This window comes from Anabrus simplex, chromosome 2 (genome assembly GCF_040414725.1).
Source record: "Anabrus simplex isolate iqAnaSimp1 chromosome 2, ASM4041472v1, whole genome shotgun sequence".
Classification (NCBI taxonomy): Eukaryota; Metazoa; Arthropoda; class Insecta; order Orthoptera; family Tettigoniidae; genus Anabrus; species Anabrus simplex.
This window is the reverse complement of record NC_090266.1, coordinates 1,042,725,929-1,042,751,519: the sequence shown is the minus strand read 5'-3', so window position 1 is coordinate 1,042,751,519 and position 25,591 is coordinate 1,042,725,929. Positions and strand designations below refer to the sequence as shown.

General features: G+C 39.2%; 1 protein-coding gene across 1 annotated transcript in view; it reads left to right on the top strand.

The window, feature by feature from the left end:
- Positions 1–25,591, top strand: part of LOC136864677 (stalled ribosome sensor GCN1) — a 599,881-nt gene that overhangs the window by 258,113 nt on the left and 316,177 nt on the right. Inside the window, exons 18-20 of the mRNA XM_067141987.2 lie at positions 870–982; positions 18,111–18,315; positions 19,460–19,693. Coding sequence (XP_066998088.2) covers positions 870–982; positions 18,111–18,315; positions 19,460–19,693 — 552 coding nt within the window. The remainder of the gene's footprint in view (positions 1–869; positions 983–18,110; positions 18,316–19,459; positions 19,694–25,591) is intronic.

Here is a 25,591-nt window from a genome sequence, read left to right as displayed (position 1 = left end):
ATGCAATTTTTTATATATATATTTTTTCCCCCAAATTTTAATTCTAAAAATCGGGGAGGGGAAAATTACGTGAGTAAATACGGTATTCACTAGTCTGGCCTGCATTGATTCACTCACTGAACTAGTGCAGTCGTACTTCCTAATGGGTGATAATGGAAAGTTGCACAGTATTTGGAATGTCAGATTTCGTAATGCTACTCGATATTTTTATTTCAAAGCACATCCGGGACTGTATGATGAATCGTCAAAGTGGACGAGACTAATGTACAAGAATTTCTTTCTCCCCCGCTCTGAACCAGAAAAATGATTCGGGTGCGTAAATTATGCAGAGGTGTTAACCATGCAAGAAAATACTGTACACTCCAGCTACTTATTCAGCATGAACATCTGCTCATTATGCATCGACCATTGTAATGAAATTGATAATACACCCATCCATAAAGCAGAAGTTTGTCACGAAGTAGTCAGAATTTTAATTTTCATTCTTTTCATATAGACTGTAAACTTCATCTTAGCTTAAAAGTTATTGCTCTGTTCCTATGCAATTGGGACATGGCAGTTCTGACTACCCCTTGCATGGTTCCCTAAGGACAAGTATAAGAATCATGTTATTGGTACCATGTGTAAACTCTGTATCAAGGGGAGTAGGGTCATCACATACTGTGATTAGTTATCATTGTTTCAACTTCAGTATACAGTTTATACTTTCTTGTGTTCGTGAACACCCTCGGCTATGCTTTATAGGTTGAACTCAAGAATCACATTTTATATTGAGATTATTCTGGTGATTTTTCAAAGAGAAAAATTAGTGAATTAAAACTTTTCACTCTGTCACCAGTATGTAACATGATAGAAATTATTCTTTTCAGGCTTTGACTACTATGGTAAATGCAATTCCATCAGCTGAAGAAAATTATGAGCAACGTGTACGGCTGAAGAGGAGAATTTGGGTTGCTCGTTACGACACATTAGATGAAAACAGGTTAGTATAAACTGTTGCATATTGAGCTTAAAAATCAAATTCTTCCAAATTAATGTACATGCTTGAGGTATTTGAGGATATGTCTGAGGCAGTACAGAAAATAAGTATAATTGATGAGTAATGTATTGATGTAAAACTTGATGCACAGGTACAGTAATGGTTAAAATATAGGTTTATTGTAAGCGCCTTTATTTGCATTGACTGCTTCAGTATGAGACTGGTCACATACGCAAATTATGTGGTTCCTGTCAATGTTGTACATTACATTTGTTAGGGAATCAGTTGTTTTGGAGGAATGTTTGATTAATCTTCTGTTCAACAATGTCCCTACACATAATAATCTAGGGGGTATTGGTCTTGCGAGTTAGGTGGCAACGTTTGGTGTGATGTACTCACACAGATTTGCCACTGTACATTCTTATGTCATCACTAGGGCTCGGATTTAAAAAAAATGCATATGCGCATGTGCAGATAGCATATTTTGAACGTTAGCGCATATATAGGTATATTTTTCTCTTATGTGTGATCATTTATCTAAATTTCTGAATGAAATGAAGAATCTAATGGTCTGTACATATGTTGTACATCCCTCGGCAACACGAGAAGCCTTCTCTGATCAAGGTAAGCGTTTTCAGTGCCACAGGCGGATAATAACACTTTTCACAACAGTTATTTCCTCCTTTCTGACATTCAATCCATAAGCAACTACACAAGTGGAATCGGGCAGTCTTTGGCAGAAGCAGTCAGTGCCAGAGTACAAGTATCGCCCAATTATGTCCGTCGTCGTAGAATGATCATTTTCAGCGTTTAAATTAATTCTGTCAGACAACAGAAAGTCATTGACCCCTGAAAACATGGAAAGAGTCTTAAACATAGTGCCATGCATAATATTGCAAGGAATGAAACACATTTATCAATTTAACACTGAATCAAAATTAAATAATACGTTTAGTAAATGTATTATGTCTTATTTTTACTGCATATTTTGATGCATATTTTCAGCATTTTTAGTGCATATATGCATGCATATTTTTTTGAGTTTTTAGTGCATATGAATCCGGGCCCTAGTCATCACACATTTGTGCAGAGTTCGATTGAAACATACATGAATTCTTTTGCGTATGCTCTCTATCTATGGCTTCACAACTGTGTTTATTTCTTCAGGGTAGCCACCAACATTCTCCTGAAGATGTCTTTCACTAATCGACACATCTTAAACCACAGCTGGTGCAGGAAGCTTGGTGTGCATAACATATGAACGTTAGAAGGAACTTCACATAACCATCTGTCATTTCTCTTTTTTTTTTCATCTTGCGTTACTGGTAGAACGTTTTTTGATGGGAAAATACAGAAAAGGCAAAGATCTTCCAGATGTTTCAACTTAGTCGGTGATTACTTTGCTCAGAGCATCCATTGTTCTTCCGTATGTGTCCATATGAACCTGCCCTTTCCTCAACACACGACGTACAAGGTGTCCGAGAAGTCCCCGTAACCCTGGTTTCATACGTTTCATATTATAGTGGAGTACTTACATATAAAAACTGTGAATCCAGGGAATCTGTATGTGCACCATCATGCCTTACACAGAGTTCTATCAGTCTCCAAGTCCTCATTGACATCTTGCGGAGCATCTCAGGAGTTACGGAACGAAAGGCTTCCTCCACACTTTGGTACAATTCTTCATTAGTCGTGTACAGACCTTGAGCCACGTGGGACTTGATTATTCCCCATAATGAGTTGTCTGGCATGGTAAGGTCCAGGCTTCGTGGTGTCCACTTCAACGGGGCTGGAGATGTTGGTGAGCCACGGCCAATCCAGCGGCCTTGAAATTGTTCAAGGAACTCTCACACCTGAATAGCAAAATGTGCTGGAGCCCCATCCTGCTGTAACCACACATGACCCACGATACCCTTGTCTTGAAGCTGAGGTATTAACCAAGATTGTAACATACGCAAATAAGACTTTCCATTCACATACCCATAAAAAAAATACGGTCCGCACAAGTGACGTGATGATATCCCGGCCCATACCATAATATGAGGGGGGGGGGTTCCTTTCCGACTTTTGCACATAATGAGGATTTTTCTTACACCAGAAAACCACATTCCTCGTATGTGAACTGCGATATATCGCACATTCATCAGAAAATAACACTCTTGAGTGAGACACGGCAGTTGGGAATTGTGCCAACAAAGCACAGCAGGCTGCAACTCGTTGCTCCATGTCATTGTCAGATAATTCATTCACATGCATCGCCCTAAATCCCTTCATTTTCATATCACTTTTAATGTGGTCATGCATTATTGACCGCGGTACTTGAAGTTCAGCTGCTCTTTTGCGAATGGATTTCAATGGAAACTGCTCAATTGATTGAGCGACGGCGGCACACATTTCTTCCTGCGTCTTCTTACGTCCACTACGCGGCCTGTCTTTGACACTGTCTGAAGCAAATGCACGTTTCTCCCAATCAAGCAGAGTAGCTCTATGAGGTGGGGGTTTGCCAAAGCGATCTCTAAATGCACTCATTATCACTGTCATTGTTTGCCCCGTATGGGCTCGTTCATGCACCCACACACGCCACTAACCGCTTCTCTACAGTGTAGCCGTGTCCGCTCACGTCCGTCATGACGTAACAACTGAAATGAGACTGACAGCAACGCTAGCAGCAGGGATAACAATACCAATAAAACAACTATTGAATTCCCCAATTATATAAACTCAATTGTCCATGCCATAATATAACAAAATAATATGAAACTAGGGGTATGGGGACTTCTCGGACATCCTGTATATCAAATTTCCTTATGCACCACAGTTTATATTGTGTCTTCGGACACCTGGCAATCTCTGACAGAAGGTTTTGTTTACAATAGTGTTCTGCATCTGCTGGACGAACTGTGGGGTCCTTGTACTGTTCGAAAGCTATGAATGTGTTCCATTGCACATGGCTACATGTGATACACACCCGCTAGAAACATCAAACTCCTCATGAAATTTCTTGAAATTTCTCCACAAATGACCCGATGACTTCAAACTGTACAATCTCAACATTGCTGTGCTTTGCCTGTATTGCAATAATCAGTGATGTTTAATTTCTTGTGTTTACTGATATGATTATGTTTTAAAAGGATAAAAGTACAGTAGTTTATTTGCACATAAATGACAGGCACAAAGTGACATTTCCTGAAATACTTTATGCACTTTTTAGGTGCAGTTATTTTTAAAATGTTTAATAGATTGCCAGCAAAATTTCCAGGTTCCTTACTCTGTCTACTCATTGGCTACTCAAGACAGAGTGCACCGTGTTCTATTCCCTCAAATCAATATTGCTATCAGTCCAATCTGATTTATTTCTGCAGTTTCATTAGAAAATTACCTACTTAATCTGTAACACAATGGATTTGTGCCAAACAAGTAAAAAAATGCTCTTAGTATGTTGAATGTGTAATTTACTTAATAAAAGAGTGTTTGAACAATCTTAGTCATTTATGATCTGTACTCAACCATGGTTGATATAGCAAAGCTGAAATCGTTTGGAGACGTGATGAGAATGCCAGGACATACCTGCCAACTTTCGCGATTTAGGCGGGAGACTCCCGATTTTAAACAGTTCGCCTTTCCCCCCGATTACTCTATTTCTCCAGATTTCAGCTTATTTTTTGGTGAACTTCATTTGTTTTCAAATCCCGCCATTTCAGCTTTTACGCCAGTGGCCGGTAGTCCTTCGCTCATTGGCCACTTTCAAATGAAAAATCTGCGTTTATTAATGCGAGAAATGTGCAAGAATGTGTGATGTGTATTGAAACCTGTATAACGCGACGCGTGCATCGATTGTCAATCTCTTGTTTTCGCGTGCTATGTTCGTATTTGTTCACATCAGTCTAGTCGATTCTGGAGAGTAGTCGCTAGATATGGAGTCTTTTTTAGTAATTTAGTGACAGAATTTCAATGATAACAACTAGTGACTTTTCTAGAGATTTTAGGAGCCATTTGGAGACAATTCTGACTAATTTTAATTTATCTCAATATAAATAAAATAAGTGTGTCTGTACATTGCTCAGAATTTAAAAAGAATGATATTTCTGTACCAGTCGTGACCACAGTAAGAAGTAGTGCCCGTTTTAATTTTATGTAATGTATGTATGTATGTATGTATGTATGTATGTATGTATGCGCATCACGAGAAAACGGTTGAAGATAATTGAATGAAAATTGATATATAAAGTTGGGGAATAAGTCTCTACAATCTTGGCCATAAATAATTGTATTCACGCTGAGTGAAATGGTAGTTTAGTGGAAGGCCTAAAATTTAATTCTCAAATATTTGTTATTATTGGCCCTATCGGTAAATACTACATAATTATATATTATTAAAACTTCTATCATGTATGTCTTATACATTTTCACCTTACCAGCTTTGATAAGAGATGTTCATGAATTTGGGTTTTTGTTGCCAAGTCCATATCAGCGCCGAGGTACGAGAAAATGGGTGAACAGAATTTAATGAAAATCGGTATGTAAAGTCGGAGAACTACAGTTTACGCTATAAATAACCTTATTCACCCTGTTCGAAATGGTAGTTTCAGGGAAGGTGCCAAAAATGTAATTTTTAATTACCTATCTTATTGGTCATATCGAAAAGTACTACATAACAAAAGTTATAGAGAGTACAATTTCTGATTATTTATGTCTTATTCAGTTTTACAATACAGACTGTAATAATATTTGTGGTGATGGTGATTAAATTGTGAAGATGATTATAAGAATGAGAAAAAAGCCATGAAGCTTGAATAATAACACAAGATGGAGTCATTAGATACTCTAACATCACAGAGTCAGAAGAAAACCAAATATGAAGGCCCGCAATACAGAAAGCTCATGAAATTGATCAACAATAACATTACATTGACCATTGTTTGTTGTGATGTTCTTTGTATATGCCATTTATCTCCGATAGATGGGATTACTGCTGTGTATTTAGTGTAACAGTCTGCCTGAATATTGGCGGGAAGTAGCTGGGGAGTTAGATCTCTCTCTCCTTTAGCATGCCGTTCCTCTTGTTCATAAATTTTCTGGTACTACTGGTACGTAACACACTGGATCATTATAGTATTCCAGCTATTCGATCCCTGCTCTGTGGCAGTTAATAGAATGAGCAGTGTGCACACTTAAATGGAATAACCACAAACCTACTACGGTGGCATAGCAGGGGGAGAGGTGATACTCCCATGTGGGGGATAGGGGGGTCCTAACCGGCTTGCCGGCGGACTTGAGCAAAATAAAATAGCTCTCGTGGACCAAACGCACATCCCTCTGTGGGTAGGGGATGCAGGCGAAGAATACACCCATGGTATCCCTTGCCTGTCATAAGAGGCGACTAAAAGGGGCCACCGAGGGATGATCAAATTAGAACCATGAGACTACTTTTAATTAGTACCACCACACGGGGAACACCCATGGGTCACCTTTACTTGCGCGTAGTACCACTATGTTAGGTACACAAATAGGTTTGTGATTAGTAGAGACAGTGTGTGAATCAGGGTGAGTTTTACACCACGGGATAGTACGAGTCCCTGTGATAAGTACGCCTATGTGAGGAACAACATAGGTTGCGTTGCCTGTAAATGGCGCTGCAATGTGAGAAACACCATAGGTCTGTGTTACACGAGCGCATTACATCACCTGTGAGTAGTACCATAATGTGTGGAATACCGAGAGTCTATGTTACTTTTGATTAGTACCGCAACATGACAAATACCATGGTTGGACTTTCCTAGCAATAAGTACCATAATGGGGGGGCCGATGACCAGGATATTGGACCCCTTTAGTCTACAGCCATCATCGATTCAGGATTGTGCTCTAGAAGCAATCCCTTGGTCAGTAATACTATTGTTTATCGCTAGTTTCTGGGAATGTGGGGCATTGCGGGTCGGATCCACTGATTGTTTTAAATTCATGTCCATTCATTCTCCGTTATCACTTTTTGAATTCTGGTCAGTGGATAGTTTTGGACTTTTAAATTGTCATTTGTCATTATATTTCGTTTCATTTCGTACCATTAGGGGCCGATGACCTAGATGCTGGGCCCCTTTAAACAAGCATCATCTTAAATGGAATAATGACATAGGAGTGTTCACGGCTGTCTGCGGCCTGGTCATTCTAGCTCTGGTACTTTGAACTGTTAGATCGACACCGTAGTACTTTTCTTTAAAAGTGAGAATATGTGCTGTTTTTCATTCTATCGAATATTTCATATGACAGCATTGCTTTTAATTGTGACATTCATACTGATGTCATTGTAATGATCTGTGTAGACTTCAGTTGAGAAAACTATAAGGACAGTTTTTCTGAGAATTCTGTAGCAAATACTTGTACAGCAGCTAGTTATTTGATACAAATAGTATTGCGCTTCGCATAATCACGCAGGCGCTTGATGCATTTGATGCTATTTTCGGAAGGCTTATCAGAGACCGATCATCTCACTCGCATACTCCCTGTGAGGCAATAGAGATGTGTAATTTTTAGCCTTGTAGCCTCATATAGCAACAGTCTGGCTTTTGAGACAATAAGCGTTATAAATATATCGTAGTACTGTATTGCACAAGACATGTAGAATAAGCAGTTTTGACCAATTGTATTGCCTGATTTTTACTGATTTTCATATCAAAATCTCCTGTTTTTTTTTTTTTTTTTTAAGGTAGCAGTTATGCCAGGAGAGAGAATACCAAAGAGAACATTCATGGGTACAGAGACTACAAAGAGGCCTAGAATGAGATGGAGGAGCTCTGTTGTGGACTGTATTGCAAATAGAGGAGTTGATACCAATAAAGTACTAGGGGAGGAGGGGTGGAAAGATCTAGTAAGGTGGCTTTGGTACACTACCCTACCCAGAGAGAATCTGGAAAATGGAAAGGATGAAGACGACTTAATTCATGTTATGGTCTGCTACTTGACTGAATGGTCAGCAATAATACCAATATAAATGGTCCATTATTGGACATTCCCTGTCTGAATCAACATCTGTATCATCTGAATGGTCAGCGTCAAGGTGTTAGGTTCAGAGGGTCCCGAGTTCAATTTGTGGCCAGGTCGGGGATTTTATATTTCTGTCCCCTTTGTCACTATTGGCGCCTTTATCTTCACTGTCACATTATCTATACTCTGAAGATTAGAGTTATCAATGATCACCAAAATTCTGTTGACATTTTGTTTGTAAGGGCACACAACGAAACTACTGCCACTGTTGGAATCATTGTCATATAATGTACATGGGCCTGGTGTACAATGTCACTTTTCTTATCACATATAAATTGTTACATGTTCTCAGATATTTAGTTTTCACTGTTACATAAATGGCACAATTCCTCATTGAGGGCAATGAACAGCCAGAAGAATTCTATTCATCCAAAAACTAGCATATTTATAGTTCTTTTACTTCCGTATCCATGTAACTACAAGAATATATAATGTGAAACACGCACTGCACTTTAGTAATACACACTAGAAAATAACTTGGTCGTCACGAATGGAGTGTTCAGTTAATGAAAAACAGTGTGATTGGGAGTAAAAACGTGCTTTAAAAGGAAAGCAGGCCATTGATATCCGAGAAGAATAATGTAGCAATCAGCCAACCAACATATTGTTTATAAATAATCCAACAGGTGGCAGAGAATGTCAGTAGAACACAATGTCGACATTGTGTAGACATCGGAGCTGCTTCTACAATCCGTAATATTGACGAGTTTTAAAGGTTAAATTTGTTTGTGATGAATCTGGTCCTACCAAGCAGAAACATTGTATGCTGATCTCTAGACCACAGTTGTGGACTAATGGAAATAATATTAAAATAAAATGAGACAATGATGCAGTGTTACAAAATCTGTATGTAGGATGATGCACAAGGGATAAACCTAAGTAGATGTAGGACATATGAGACTAGGAGTATGACCACCTTCGTTCAATCCATTGAATATTTCACCAAAGAAGTTGTTCTATGGAACATTCAAATGCGACGTAAAGCAAAAAAAAAAAAAAAAACCCATTCAAATGTGATTTTTCAATTAAACGTGGATGTTAAGATTGTCCATGCTACCGTATGGGAAATTTAAGTAAAAGATAAAACCTCATGGGTATGAATGCATTTAAGGGCAGTGCAAGATACCCTTAGTATTTTTTTTAATAACAAAGTGACTGGTAAGTGTTACATGGACTGAAAGTCTTTCACCCCTTTGAAGGTTAACAGAGGAAGACTGAAAAGGCAAAAAGGAAATATTGAGTGATAAACTGGATTTTAAGTTGCGATCGTGGGGAGTTGTCAACAATTTGCTGCAAGACCTGTGCGTGGAAGACCAGGCTGTCTATAAAATAGTTCTACGCATATCAGGAAGCGACTTTGATTCTTTAGCATATACGATATCTACTTGAAGAATGACCTAATAAGTTAGAAGTTTATTTGAAGTTTTCTTTTTTGTTAACGCGTGACCTCTCAGGCTCTTTAAAAACGCATCATTTTACCAAATTTTGCGAAAAATTCCATTCATTATTTTACATTGAGAAAATATTGTTACTGGGTAATTATGTTAGTACCAGTTGAAAAACAGTTAAACAGGGTACATATTTATATTTTTATCAGAGCATTCACTGAAAAAGGCAAGTCTTAATGGTGACGTGGGATAGGACAGGGCTAGGACTGAGAAGGAAGTGACCATGATCTTAAGGCACTGCTTACTATGAAAATGGGAAAACCATATCCTGGGCTGCCATCAGTGGGTTTTGAACGTTCTATCTCCCAGATGCAAGCTGACAACTACGTGACCCAAACTGCATAGCCAACTCCTGCTGTTAAAGTATGATGAAGTCGTGAAAGATAAAAATCTTCTATTCCTTCTTTGTTTAGCATTTATCGTTTCTGCTTATTCACGACTCTTCTGGTCTCGTGTTAACGCATTTTCATTCGTGAACAGGGACGTCAGTCTGTGAACTGTTTGTTCAATTTCATCCAGTATGTTGAGCTCTATTTCAGTTAACTTTAACACACAAGAGTTCGCGCCCGTTTTAGATCGTGAGAGGTCACGCGAAGGTAAATTGCTCATGCTTAATATTTTATGAGCTGCTATTTTCCTTTTTCAGTGAATGCTCTGATAAAAATATAAATATGTACCCTGTTTAACTGTTTTTCAACTGGTACTAACATAATTACCCAGTAACAATATTTTCTCAATGTAAAATAATGAATGGAATTTTTCGCAAAATTTGGTAAAATGATGCGTTTTTAAAGAGCCTGAGAGGTCACGCGTTAACAAATTGCCTCAACGTTTGCATTTGTACATTTCAGTGAATGATTTGGTCACAATTCAAGATAAAACTACAGCACCACACTTCACTGAAAGCCACCATAAACCTCATGAACTTAAGAAACTTGTAAGAAACTTGTAAGAACGCATTTCGTGAGGGGTCACACGAAGGCAATTTGCCGTGGCAGGTGCGGAACGCAGCAGGCAATACACTGATGAAAATCAGCGTCAGGCGAGAGAGAGGAAGGAGAGGGATGAAACGAGCACCCTAAGCCCTACAGCGGCTAGCAACAAAATTAACAAATATTTAAAAAATGCCGCGGGCGCGACCTCTCGCGTGTTAAAAAGCATTATGCCTTTTTTAAATTCCTATAGCCCACTGTTTCTTCTACAAATATAATTTTGAATTAGTTAATTCAGTAAACTTCCTCGTCATCTTTGTTACATACTCAATTTTGTGAGCCATTTAAGTCTATATGATAATGGAATTTCCTAAGTAAATTCTTTCATCGTACTTTATGCTTTTTTTTTTTTTTGTCCCAAGTCTGCAATGGGAAAGCAGGAGGGATAGCTGGCTTGGCAACCAGCTGTAGAAACTGCTAACGCCAAGTGTCAAGCGGTGGTAAATAACTTGACCCCCCATAGGGGCAATGGCTTCGGGCGGATGAGCCCCATTGGGTGGGGTGATGGTCCCCTCAGTGTAGGAAAAGAAACTGGAACCCATCATCAGTGTTTTTGGCCCAACGGCAAAAGGGATGGAGGAACCTCCTTTTTGTGGTTCTCGCCGGTCGTGGAGGCAGATGAGGTCTTGCCAGACAGACTGGCTGTGAAGGCGCAACTCAATAGTATTTTGAGTCTGCGGTAGTCAATTGCAGTTGTGGTACTATAACCTGCACGTCGCATTTCATTTGTGCCGCAGGGTATAGTTCTGAGTGTGTGGGTCACTTCCTTGCAAGCTGCGATCCACCTTAAACAAAATCCCGCTAGTAACACTTTTTCCTGCTGTCACGCCCTTCAACTCAAGTCCAATGGCAATAGGATAAAGATGGTGGGGGCATTTTTTCGGGTGAAACTGGAAGCCTCTAGTTCGGACCTGCATGTTGGCAGCAGATGTGTGATGGTCATCTTTCTGAGACCCTGTGACTACTCAGGAATTCGGTCCTGTATCTGTGTTTGGGCAGGCCTATTTAGGATCACTGCTACCAACCCTGAATGGGAAAGGCCCTAGAAAATGTGGGCTAAATATCGGTAGTCGCACTCTGAGCTGGCTGGGAGGCCGCACTCAGTGGGTCACCCCTTATGCGTCAAAACGAAGATTACGAAAACTTTGATGATAGGAACCTGGAATGTTCAAACCCTACTTGATTTGAGAGACAATAACAGACCTGAGAGAAGAACAGCGCTTGTCACCCATGAGCTTGGCTGAATGAACATTGATATTGCTGCCTTAAGTGAAACCAGACTGTCCGGGAAGGTAAACTTACATAGTTCAGCTCAGGTTACACAATCTTCTGGAAGGGAAAAGATGAGGGAGAACACCGCATTCATGGTGTTGGATTCGCCGTGAAGACCACATTGGTGAATGATAATCGGCTAACTCCAACCGCTGTAAGCGAAAGAATTATGACTCTGAGTCATTCTCTGTGGAGCTAAATCTGACACTCATCTCTACATATGCTCCCAACTTGGATGCTGATGTAGCAGCTAAAGACCAATTCTACAACCTGCTGAGCACTACCATCACCAAAGTACCACCAAGAGACAAGCTCTTACTACTTAGCGATTTCAATGCCAGAGTTGGTAAAGATCACCAATTATGGGGCAATATGATGGGAAAACATGGACTTGGCAACTGTAGTGTCAATGGTCTACTGCTCTTGGTTTGTGTGATGAACATGAACTCTTTCTTACTAATACTCAGTTACACCTGCCTAATCGCTACAAGACCACTTGGATGCATCCTCGCTCAAAGCACTGGCACATCCTTGACTATATCATCACCAGGCAATGTGATAGAAAAGATGTCCTTGTTACAAGAACCACAAGAAACGTCGATGACTACTGGACAGATCGTAAGCTCCTTTTTTGCTGGTTGAAATCTGTCTGTCATAAACCAGAAGAAAGAAATTCAGTACTTCTAAACTTCAAATTCAATCCATTTCTATAGATTACAAAAATGCAATCTCAAACTGGCTAGCCATCCAGTCAGCAGTGATAGTACAAATCAGGAGTGGGCCATGCTTCAGAAGGTCATCAGAGTCAGCTGGTTTTGTGAGGAAAAAGACAAAACTGGTTTGATGAAAATAATGAAGAAATTGTGTCTGATGAATGTCAAATGGGAAGCACATCTATCCTATCAAGATCAGTCTTCCAGTGTGAAGAAATTACATTTCTTTGAAGTTAAAGGAAAATGTCTGGCACAAAGTAGGAAAATAAAGAATAACTGGTGGCAACAAAAAGCTAAAGAACTGCAAAGACTATTTGATGCCAGTTATCTGCAAAACTTCTATGTTGGCATAAAGGAGATATAATAGTTCAGTTCGATCTTCATCGGGGTCATCGAAGACTGCTGAAAACTCTATTTTAACTGATAATGGAGAAATGTTAGAACATTAGAAGGAACATTTCTCTGCACTTCTAAATGGTGTCTTCAGTGTCATTGAGGACTTTCTTCGTGATGTCCCTCAGCAGCCCCAACAACCACTGATGGCCGTTCCACTCACATACAGAGACTTCACCAAAGCACTCAATCATCTAAAACCAAGAAAGGCTCCTGGTCCTGATTTACATCCCTCTGGAACTGATAAAAAATGGAGGTATACCCTTGAAGACTAGACTTTTCACACTCCTCCTCTTGATTAGGGAAACACGGAGTACCTGACAACTTGAATAATGGCATCATCAATATCTTGAAGAAAGGTGATCGTAGTGTATGTGGGAACTACCGTGGTATATCGCTTTTGTCAATTGCAGGTAAAATTCTCGCAAGAATTCTATTAAACCAGCTCCAAGTTATCTCAGGATTTTGCCAGAGTCTCAATGTGGTTTCTGAACCTCCAGAGGCACAACAGATACGATTTTCTGTGCTAGACAGCTCCAGGAAAAATGCAGAGAGCAACAGCAGCCTCTGTATTTAGTTTTGTATGATCTGGAAATAGCCTTTGATTCAGTACCAAGATCTGCTATGTGGAAAGTATTGAGATATTTTGGATGTCCTGAACGTTATGTGGAACTGGTTCAAGCTCTTCATGATGGCGTGTCTGGACAAGTTCTTCATGGTAACTCAGTGTCAGATTCATTCCCAATCCCTCATGGATTGAAACAAGGCTGTGTGCTTGCTCCTACACTCTCTGCACTGTACATGGCTGCCATGCTGCATGAATCATCTGCAAACAACTTAGGTATGGAGATTAAAATTTTGTTTTGATGGAGGCTTTTTCAATCTGGTAAGAGTTTGATCACAAAGACATACTCTTGTTAACTGGGTGACAGAACTGCAGTATGCCTATGACACTGCATCTCCTGCTCTAACACCTGCAGAACTACAACAGTCAGTCAACTGCTTTAAAACTCTGTGATCGCTTTGGTCTTGCCATTAATGCGAACAAAACTAAGCTACTTGCACAACCTGCCCCAGGGTTAACTCCTCCTGACTTCAGTATCTCCATCTTAGACAACACTGGAGCAAATTGATCACTTTTCATATCTTGGAAGCATCTTGTCTAAACGGTGTACCTCCAAACAAGATGTTGATAAAAGAATTGAGGCTGCTTATGCAGCATTCGGATGGTTAATGCACAGAGTCTTCATGAATAACGACCTAAAACTGCATACCAAACTCGTGGTGTACAAAGCTGTTGTAATTTCCATGCTGCTGTGAAATTTGGACACTGTTGCCATGATATAAAAAAACTTGAGCGCTTCCACCAACAAAAAATGAGATACATCTTGAATGTCAAGTGAGAGGACTGTGTGACCAACTCCGAAGTTCTCGACAAAGCGCAGCTAAATAGCATCGAGGCATCAATCATCGCTCATCAGCTGAGATGGTTAGGTCATGTTCACTGCATGAGTGATACCAGGCTTCCCTGCCAAATTCTTCATGGTGAACTTTGCTCCGGCAATAGACCTCATGGAGCCCCTCTTAAGCGTTTTAAGGACCAGCTGAAACACATCATGAAGACAACTGGTATAAATATACAGACATGGGAAGAACGTGCTGTGAACCGTTCACTGTGGCGGAACACTACATCCGCCGCTGTCAACTTCTTTGAAAGAGAACGCCAGAGACATTAAGAGGCCAAGCGACAAGCAAGAAAACCCTGTTATTTACAACCCCTGCCCTCCTGTATCCATTCAGTGCGATTTGTGTGGGCTTATGTTTTATGCCAAGATTAGTCTGTTTAGTCATCGCAAACACATCCATAAACTGAGTTGAACTGCTCACTTTATGCAGGAAGAAGTTATATGTACTCAGATCGAGTTACAGCCAATGAATATATGTTTTATTTTGTTTACAATAATAAATCTTGGTAAGATACTTTGCGGACAGAAAAAAATGTTGTTGTGGAGGGAGTTGTCATTATAAAGAGGGATTTTTTTAAAGTCTTATTTTACAATTTCCTTTGTCGCACTGACACAGTTAGGTCTTAAGGCAATGATGGGATATGGAAGGGCAAAGAGTGCGAAGGAATCATCTGTGGCCTTGAGGTACAGCCCCAGCATTTGCCTCGTGTGAAGATGGGAAACCACAGAAAACCACCCACTATCTGCTGAATGCAAGCTTACAGCTGCAGAAACCTAATCACACGGTTAACTCACTCGAAGAGGGTGTGTTGTTTTCTTTTCTTTTTTTTACGAGTTGCTTTACGTCGCACAGACACAGATATGTCTTATGGCGATGATGGGCTGTCGTGACCCTAAGGGATGTACAAGAGGCTGAGGACTTGGGTTCAGAGTTCTGGGAGCGTATAGTCAGATTGGCAAAGTTTAAACACTGATTATATTCTACACCCACGATATTCACACATCAATATATACAATAATACATACAATATAAAATCTCTGACACCATTTACTCTCAATCCCTTCTCAACTTCAGATCTATGAGAATGTCTTTAAGTCTTGTTCCTAGTACACACAAGAATACTTATAATGCATATATTTACTGTTGAATACTTAACTACGGAGTATAGCTGATTCTTGTACAGCTGACGTCTTCACTCTTCTCTTCTTGTTTTCTCCTCTTCTGCGTAGGTATCCCTGGAACTCGTTAATCTTCGCGGCGACGTGAATTATCCCAATTACAATTAAGCTGCTAGTCTATAAGCTGATATTCCAACACCTACTTTGACAATCGGTGTGGAGAATCTTTGTGATTGTTCAGCAACAAGTCACACTCAGTTCAAGAGCCTGATACCCCTCTATCTTACTATCACTTTACTGCGTCTGCGACTGAATGCTAAGTCTACCAGTACTCCAATAGTTCTCCCTAATTAACTATTCACACTTCTGCGCGATACTGCCTACCGTCGAAAAGCCTTCTTTGAGGTCTACTAGTCCAAAAGTCTTCTTTGAGGGATCACAGTCAAAAAGCCTTCTTCGAGTGTCGTGAGTCAAAAAGCCCTGTTGTTTTTAAGTTACCCAGTTATATAGTTTCTTCTATTCTTTCTCAAATAATCCTACTGATTCATATACCACCACCACAAGTCACTAGTTCACGTCACAACTGCACTGTTCTCCGATTGGTTGTTGCGCACGGAACCACCCTGTCACGTTGCATTACACACATTGTTCTAGAACATTTGGAAGCTGTTTCTACGTCTCTTACACGTGACTCTGTATATTTCTAACCCAAAAGAAGTGCGCATTTGACTTACACAATGTTTCACAATATTGAGACACAAAGCTCTTGGCTTACGAGCTCCCAAAGCAACATCGAATATTCTAAATCCTTCTTTGAAATATTCTGTTATTTCTCTTATTATTATTACTGTCATTTATGAATTATGAGTTATGAATATACACAAACTCTCCTATCATTTCCCTTCATATATACATGCGTTCATATGCCTGCTACTTTTAAATCACAGGCTTTCCACCCTGGAGTTCGCGGATTCGAATCCCATTCAAACCCGTTCGCTCTCTCGTTAATACGCGGAAGGCACGTCGTGAGCCGCCGTTCACGACAGGGCGATGGGACATGAAAAGGCTAGGAGTGGGAAGGAAGCAGCCATGGCCTTAATTAAGGTACAGCCCCAGCATTTGCCTGGTGTGAAAATGGGAAACCACGGAAAACCATCTTCAGGGCTGCCGACAGTGGGCCTCGAACCCACTATCTCCCGAATACTGGACACTGACCACACTTAAGCGACTGCAGCTATTGAGCTCGGTGAAAAGGGATTTAGAATTACGGATTCTCATATAAATTGGTGAACACAATAACATCTGAAAATTGAATTACATTAACTAATAGCTGCATCATATAATTTAATTCTCACTAATATGAGGTTTACAACAGAAACTCATTACAAATATGAAATTACAATACCTTTCCTATGTCCAGCAGAGTGCATTCATATTGACTCAATCATTTTAATTTCTCACACGTAATTGTTCTTCACACTATGCAGCAGTCCACTATTGTAAACTACCATAATTAAAGAAAATGTTAAATGGACATCTGTTTCATATTCCTCTTCACAGACAGAGGGGGGGAAAAAGCCTAGAGATTCACTGCTACAGTTACAACAGTCCTTAGAATATACATCAATGTATCAAAAGAAGATAATGAAGGGGCTGCTTTATTGTTAAACAGTATTCTTCTGGTATGCACACTATCTAGATCTTCCTGGAATTCCATCCCAAAATGGATCAATAAACCCACCCCTCAGGTATCCACAGCTGTAAACACTCTTGCTTGCTATGCTTACACAATAGGAAAGTTCGGTCTTTGTATGGCAGTAACAGATGTTCTTATTACTTTTTTTACCTGGATTTTTATAGTACCAGTAGGCGAGCATATTGGGAGGGTCTGAATAGACAATCATAATGAAGAGACTTATTGTTAAATCAAGAGGGATTTTACATTGAATTAATGGAATTACTTGGAGCCGTAATATTTTATAGTTACTACAGTATTATTGTTTTGTCTGTAATCGTTGCATGGATATTCCACTGTACCTACCTTAACTCTTAAACACCTATATCAAAGCAGACGTGAGGAAGTTGTACAACAAAAATTATGTAAACTGTTCTAACCACTTTTCAAATGGGACAACACTGTCTCTTCTGTTGTGTGCACAACGCCATATCTGAAATTGCATGCAGCATTGAAGTTGCACTTGATTCGAGTGGCATGTGCAATTTACAGATTTAAGTGACCTTTAGAGTTAGACCTTTTCTTGTGCAACTTGAAGGTGAAAGTTATTTAAGTTGCATCATGGATTAGTACCTTAAGATACAGTTCTGTGTAGTTCTGTGTTTCTTACTCCAACCATTGCACCTCTACATCACAAATCTATAAAATTGGTTTGTGTACAGTATTACTGCAAAAGCTTCCAAGTAGAAGAGTTTACAGCTCTTACTGGCTATAGAGTACGAACGAGCAGATCGTGTGAGTGAGAGGGAACAAAATTGATATTTCGAAATACCTGATGACCAACTAATGAGAATGTTTATGAAAAAGAAAAATTACTTATGACCCTTAAGTTTTCTGCATATATAGATCATTTCAAAATTACAGTAATGTTACAATAATGTTTAATATCTGATTTCCTTACAGCAGCTATTTTCAATTTTCTAGTTTTTAATGTGTGTGTGTTTGCCTGTACAGAAATTTGGCTGCAAAGCTGTGGGAAGCAGCTAAGCTTGACATTTCTCCATTTATGTGGGATATACTTCTGGGAGACATCGTCCATCCAGTGAGTGATATCCAGCAAGCAGGAGCTCATGCTTTGGCTGCATTAATCAGTCAAGATACGAGCTTCATAGATGAAGTTTTGGATAAATTGTTGAGCATCTATCAAGAAAAACTGGCCGTAAGTTGTGTAAAACACAATTAGAACAGTAATTCTGGTTCTTTTACATTATTTTTTATTGTTATACATCTAAGTGTTTCATCTAAAAGTTTCTGTGACGTGTTTTCACGGGAATATGTATCGACAAATTACAAATTTGTTTCTATAAAACATAACAACCTGCGATCTTATGGCTTTCCAATCGTGAGATGTAAACCACACCTAATTTATATAATGACCATCTCTTTGTTGCACACACTTGCAGTCAAGGCTATCTTGTGTTCTCCAAGGGGTTTTCTTTCAGTATTATTGCAGTAATACCTCCTACCTAAGTTTGATCCATAATGATGTATGTTCTGTATCACATGCAGTGTCTGGGCATGTACTACACTTGCTCTATGATGTTGTCAGATCTTATTGGCCAGTACAATGTGGTGAAGGTCATCTTATGCATAGGAGCTTGAGGCTGAACATTAGATGAACATTATTGCTTATCAGCTTAGAGGTTTTGCCTAGTTCCTTTCTGCATGTATTGATACTCTTAGTAACGAAAGTGAACAATATTTAGAGAGCTTTGGGTTTCGTAAATAATGCTTCCTCGCATCATACTACAGTCTTCCCATCTGGGCATCCTTCTTGGAATGTTCAACATACAAAATGTTTCAGGTTCTCCTCAATACCCCGTGTCCTATCTAGTAACTTTAGGCTGTTTCTGAGTTGGTTGCTCATTTTTCCTCAGCCCAGTGTCCATGTCTCTGGGCTACATAGAGCACTGGTGAGCGACTTACTGAACTCGTCTGGTTGCTGTGGTTAGCAAGTTTCTGTGACTTTGTTACAAAATCTGAGAGTTATAATGACATTGGTGGTGGTGGTGGTGGTGGTGGTGGTGTGTATTTCACTGAAGTATTGTGAGAAAGCCCGAAGAGTGTATTGCACTTCAGGATAATGACTAATGACAATGCCTCTTAAATTGAATTATTAATCAGTCATGAGTGCAGACTTTTCAAGTGTATGTTTGAACTTCTAGTGCAGTTAATGATACATAAATAAATATTAAGAGTTCCAACCTCCATCCCATCTCTCCTTCCTCCCCCCACCCGTCTGTCTCTCTCATACATATGCTCAATTTCTTGAATATATTTCAGATAACTTACTTATATTCCAGATTGTACCACCCAAATTAGATGACTTTGGTCGTGTAATTGAACAGCCTGTGGATACCTGGGAACCACGTAGTGGTGTTGCTGTGGCATTGACTCAAATTGCTCCTCATCTTTCTCAGAAGTCAGTCTCACGTCTTGTCACATTTTTTGTTTCTGTTGGACTTGGAGACCGGAATCCTGAAGTTAGAAAGAACATGCTGGCTGCTGCTCTTGCAACTATTGATATTCATGGAAAGGTAAATTAATGTTTGACTTGTAACATGATTGTTTGCATGTAATAATCCATCTTTATTCATCATCATAATTGTCCCACTCCAGTCGCCCAGGTGTGGTTAACAAGCCGCCTCCACGCCTTTCTGTCCTTCCATTACTTCTGCCACATCCAATCCATCTTCTCTAATGTCCTTCCAAATCTGATCCATCCACCTTCTTCTCGGTCTTCCAACTGGTCTCTTTCCCTTCTCTTTATTCTCTGTATAAATACAAACATTCCTAATTAAGTATATGCATAAATATTATTTTAATTTTTACAGAACAGTCGGCCCAGAAAGGATATCATATTTCAGAAGTCATAAAAATAATCTCTCTCTCTGTCGTACAAAAAAAAAGTGAAACATTGTATTAGAACAGATCTTTGCATTTTAGGGACAAACAACTGAAAATTCCATTGCAATTGCAATGATTCCCTCCCCCATGTTAAACTACATTCCTGTTTCTTAGATGTTAAGCTTTCACGGTCTGTTGAATTATGGGTATGTGCAAGGTACCTAGAACAGAAGCACGGTTCAACCCGTAAGAAAATCTCAATACAGTAGAAGTCTGCTATAGCGAGTACAGAATATAACAAGAGCCCCATTATAAGGGCAGTTTTATATGTCCCTTCAAAATTCCTATATTGAACTGTGTGTTATCCTTCGGTTACGAGAGCCCTATCATTGACGTATCCGTTATTACGAGTGATTAAGCATGCACGATTTTTTCAGTTACCGATATTTATGCACCCCAGTGATCATGTTACATGCGATCGATCAAATTCGCTATCATTTTCTTGCTATGTTCACTTGGAAACTCTCTCTTCGACATTTGAAGGCGATATCGGCGACAATTTTTGATGCCTGTCAACTGCTGTTAAATTAGAAATGAAAGAGAACATATTTTCGTAATAAATACATAAATAATGTAGTCTGTAGCAGTTGTCAACTCGTTAGAAATAAAGGCTAAATAAACGACAACTTAATGTTAGTACTATACACTGAAATTAAGTAAGAATGCGATACACTTCAAGATGTGGCACAGCGCATCACTGATTTCATAGGTTAGTTCATATTTTCTCATGTCTGGTTAAATTTCGGAATGGCTAATACCACGTAAATTTATATAGAGAAGGTTATCATTTCTCCACTGGCACTTGAAATATGTTTTCATCATACATATAGTACGGTCAATTTAGGTTAGGTGATGCTGTTTGAATGAGAAAACTGAAGCGCTTGCCACAAAATGCGACCTTCTGTATTTTCTTTGTATGTACACTTGAGAGCTCTCTTGTCGACATTCCAAAACCAATGTCGGAGTCGGTTAGTAATACTCATTGACTGCTCTTCTCGAAAGAAAATTCAAAACGAAAGAGGATAACACGTTTTCGTAATAAATGCATAAATAACGTGACAGATAGCAGGTGTTAACTCATTAGAAATTAAGACTGAAGTAAACGATTGCTTGGTTTTAATGTTATATACTGAAATTAAGTAAGAATGTGATACACCTCAAGATGTGGCAGCGTAAATCACTGATTTCAGAGGATAGTTTATATTTTCTTGAGTCTAGTTAAATTTCGGAAAGACTATTCCCATGTAAAGTTTTAGTGAGGAGGTTATTATTTCTCTATTTGCGCTTGAAATATGTTTTCATGGTACATATACGGTTAGGTTGGGTGACTCCATTTGAAGTAAAAACTGAAGTTTTTGCCACAGAAGTCTCTGGAGTGATACTATATTTGTTTTAGAATGAAAATAAACATACAGTTTCACATACTATCAGATTTTGAAAAATAATGAACAAGTAAGCTGTAATGTGGATATCATCCGCAAAAACGTAAGTTTTGAACAAACCAATTGCCGTTTCATACAGATTTTAATGTGTGTGAGATTTTTCCCGGCCTTAACGGAAAATCTGATATAAAGACAATTTGCTGTAGCGAGTAAATTTTTCGCTGTTGTGAATTCTCGTTATAACTGACTTCTATTGTACATTCTTGTTGTCCTATAGCATGGTGTTGTTATTAATTGCCTGAATAATACAAGAGTTTGACCTATTTAATGTCCACAGTTATCGGAAAAACAATTGTCCTGCTGGGTCAGTAATATCCACACTGTTTTTTGTTGTCTTTTACAGTAGAATCACAGGTGACCTGCAAGAGCCTGTGCTCTTGGTCAATCAGATAAAATATTCTCAGCTAAAATTTAACTTCGTAACAATTTAATTTTCATAATTGCAGTTTGAATTATAATCATAGCAAGCTCGTACCATTCAACAGATGATGTTGAAATCTAGTCATCTTTCTACGTTTCTGGTATTCCTTAAGGAAATTTTCATTTGAATGTATCAGTTCATCTTCTGAGATTGCCTCATTTTCTCTCCTGATATATATATCCCCCACTCCTTCCTTCATGTTCCCTTATTTCAAAATAACAGCAGGGTCTGAAAAATTAGATTACAGTTTGCACGAAGGAGCTATACCAAATGAATGGAGAGTTGATATAATAGCCCCAGTTTACAAAACAAAGGGTGCTAAAGGGTACCTTTCCACAGTAATCACCTGGAACTTGTTCAGTGAATTTAATACCAAAGAAAATTATTTCAAAGTTCCACCTATTCAATACTTCATTATATTATTCATGTGTAAAAAATCATCTTAAAAATCTAGTACATGTTTTGGCCTATCTGTAGCCACCTTCTGCTAGAATTTCAAGTATCTAACCACTTGAATAATGATGCGTTACAGATGATGTATATATACATCAAAAATATCACCAGCACAAATGTGACACATTTTATACAGAATTATGTAAAATGTTTTTGAATTGACCTTGGTGAAAATGATTGTGAAGATGCCACTATTTGATGAAATGAAACATGTTGTGCAAGATGCCAGTTGAAAGCTGTTGGAACAAGTTTCAGTATGGTATATTACGATATATTCTAAATTGGGTGCCATTATGGAACGTTACGAAGTTAGTATTGTTAACAGTTTGAACTCATATGAATCTTTGTAAAGATGATGCCAAATCTAAAAAGAGATTATGAAAGATAGGAGTATGAATTGCCGTGACAAAATTGGGTGGACAAATGAAAACAACTTGCATCCACGCTTCCAGTCCTTGGTCTTGATGTTGTTAGGTGAAGTGGTTGTTTGAATGAATGAGAGTTATTGCTTGCCGTGGACTGTTACTAGTGAGGTGAAGTGGGGGTGAGGTGGAAGTTGAAGCGACAGGAAGGGAGGAAGTAGCTTGTTTAACGCATGTTAAAGGAAATTCGTTAGTCTGTAAATGAATGTTAAGGTTTGTTGATTTGTGAAATATATTGTTTCATAATTTCATTAGGTTTGTATGTAGGGTTTCGTCTTTGATCCATGTGTGCGTACTTTCAAGCATGTTTATATTTTTTCCTCTATTGGCTGTTTGGATGATTTTCATGTCTTGATTATTGGTGAACTTGACACCAGTGTTTACTGGCATTTACATGTTCCTTGTAGCGTATGGCAAAATTTCTACTCGTTTGTAATAGTTTACAGCAAAATTTGAACACTAAATTGATAAATGGTAACTTGAATAAAATACTGAAATGGGCACCACCTCCAAAAGATTTACAGGGCCATCCAAACAGCGCTCCCAGCCAGTGCTCCAAGCGCTTTGGGGAAGGTACAGTAGTTTCGGTAGTGGTGGGAGGAGCTTGGCTGGCTGAGCGAGCAGCCGATCCATCAGTCGCTAGTCTAGTCCAATGTGCTTTGTTGACAGAGTGTAACTAAATGTTTCACAGTTGTCATGACTGAACATCATACAAAAAAAGGAGTGGTGAAGCAGCAGCCTTTAAAGAAGAATGGGAAATTTCATTTTTCTGTACAGCTTACAAAGGGCATGCCAAATGTTTAGTGTGCCACCGAAATTTAATGTGTTTAAAGAAACACAATTTGGAACGGCACTACAGTGCCAACCACAGGGATGATTACGGTGATTTGACAGGTGCCAGTCGCCAATCGAAGTTGGAAGAATTGAAAGAAAATTTCAAGCTGCACTATTCTGTAAGTATTATTGTTTTAATTTCAAAATGCTTGTTTACAAACGGGAATGAAGAAATGATTGAATTATCTGAAGAGCACTAAAATTGTGGCTTGCTGTATTTCTGTCTGACAGGAGATTGAGGAGAGTGAGGTTGGTGGACCCATTTTACAAGCAAGCTACAAATGTTCGCTGCGAATTGCCAAGGCTTGGAAACCCTTCACGGAAGGGAATTTAATCAAGGAGTGCCTAATGGACGCGGCGGCATGTATTTGTCCTATGGAGCTAGTTGAGAAATTTGACAAAATCTCTCTTTCTCCTCAAACTGTGGCTCGCAGAATAGACAACGTGGCCGTTGATATGCAACAGCAATTAATGGAGAAGGCAGCAAAGTTTCTATCCTTTTCCATCGTCCTCAACGAATCAACAGACATTGCGGACACAGCTCAGCTCGTTATTTTCATTCGAGGGGTGGATGACGATCTTCGGGTCGCCGAGGATTTCCTAGACTTGGTAGCCCTCAGACACAACTACCGGTTTCGATATTTTCCAAGCAGTGGAGGGTGTTTTTGAGTCAGTGGGATTAAAATGGGAACGGTTGATGAGTGTAACGACGGATGGAGCTCCTGCTTTACGTGGTCTACGCACAGGGTTCCTCAGCTATGTAAAATTAAAAATGGCTGCGAGCGGTAATACCCTAATGGCGGCAGTTCATTGCTTGATACACCAGGAGGCAATCTGTGCAAAAGTCGCCAAGCTTAAAGACGTAATGGGAACAGTTGTGCGACTGGTAAATTTTCTTCGCTCCCATGGACTCGCGCACCGTCAATTCAGAGTTCTTGGTTGACATCGAAGCGGAGTATCCGGATATCCCGTACCATGCAGAAGTAAGATGGCTGAGCAAGGCGAAGGTGCTTCGTCTTCTTTTTTGCTTGCGGAACGCAATAGATACCTTTTGTGACATGAAAGGGTGGCCCGAAGTTCTTTTGCGTGATCCTAAGTGGATGGCGGACTTCGCATTTTTAAGCGACATTACTGCCCATCTGAATACTTTGAACACTTCGCTTCAAGGCGAAAAGCACAATATCTGCGATTTGGTGGAAAACATTCAAGCGTTCAAAAGAAAATTGATTTTGTGGGAAAACCAGTTGCATGCAAGGAACACAGTACATTTTCCATTGCTTGAAACAGTGAAAGAAGGTGTCTACTTTGATGAGTACTTGCAGGTAATTCACCATTACAAGAAGAGTTTGACAAAAGATTTTCAGAATTATCAGAACTGCAAGCCGTGTTAGATGTATTTGTTCGACCATTTTCTCTTAGTGCAGACAGTGCTCCACAGCTATTTCAATTAGAGTTGATTGAACTGCAGTGCAAAGTTCGTCTTAAAGACCGCTTTCTAATGTCACAAAGTTTAGAAGAATTTTACAGCGGCTTTCCGCAAGAAGAATACCCCCTTTTTTATAAACATGCATGTAAAGTTCTGTCAATATTCGGCTCAATGTATATTTGTGAGAGTTTCTTTTCGGTCCTTAAGCTTACCAAAAGTAGACATTGTGCAACGATGGGTGATAGAAACTTGCGCAATTGTTTAAGAATAGCTGTGTCCAGAAATATTGTGCCCAATTTGGAGAAGATTGTTTGCTCCAAAACTAAAAGCTCGTAAAAACAACTGAGCAAAAGCCACTCAAGGTCTGTACTATCTGTTCATTTTGGTAAAATTTTGTTGAATTTTCCTCCCAGATATGTTCAAAGTTCAGTTTTAAATAAATCACATTATTCTTTACTTAGTACTTGATTTTGTTTCCGGCATATTCCATACATCAGAGTTCCTTTTGATTTATATATGGGGTATATTTG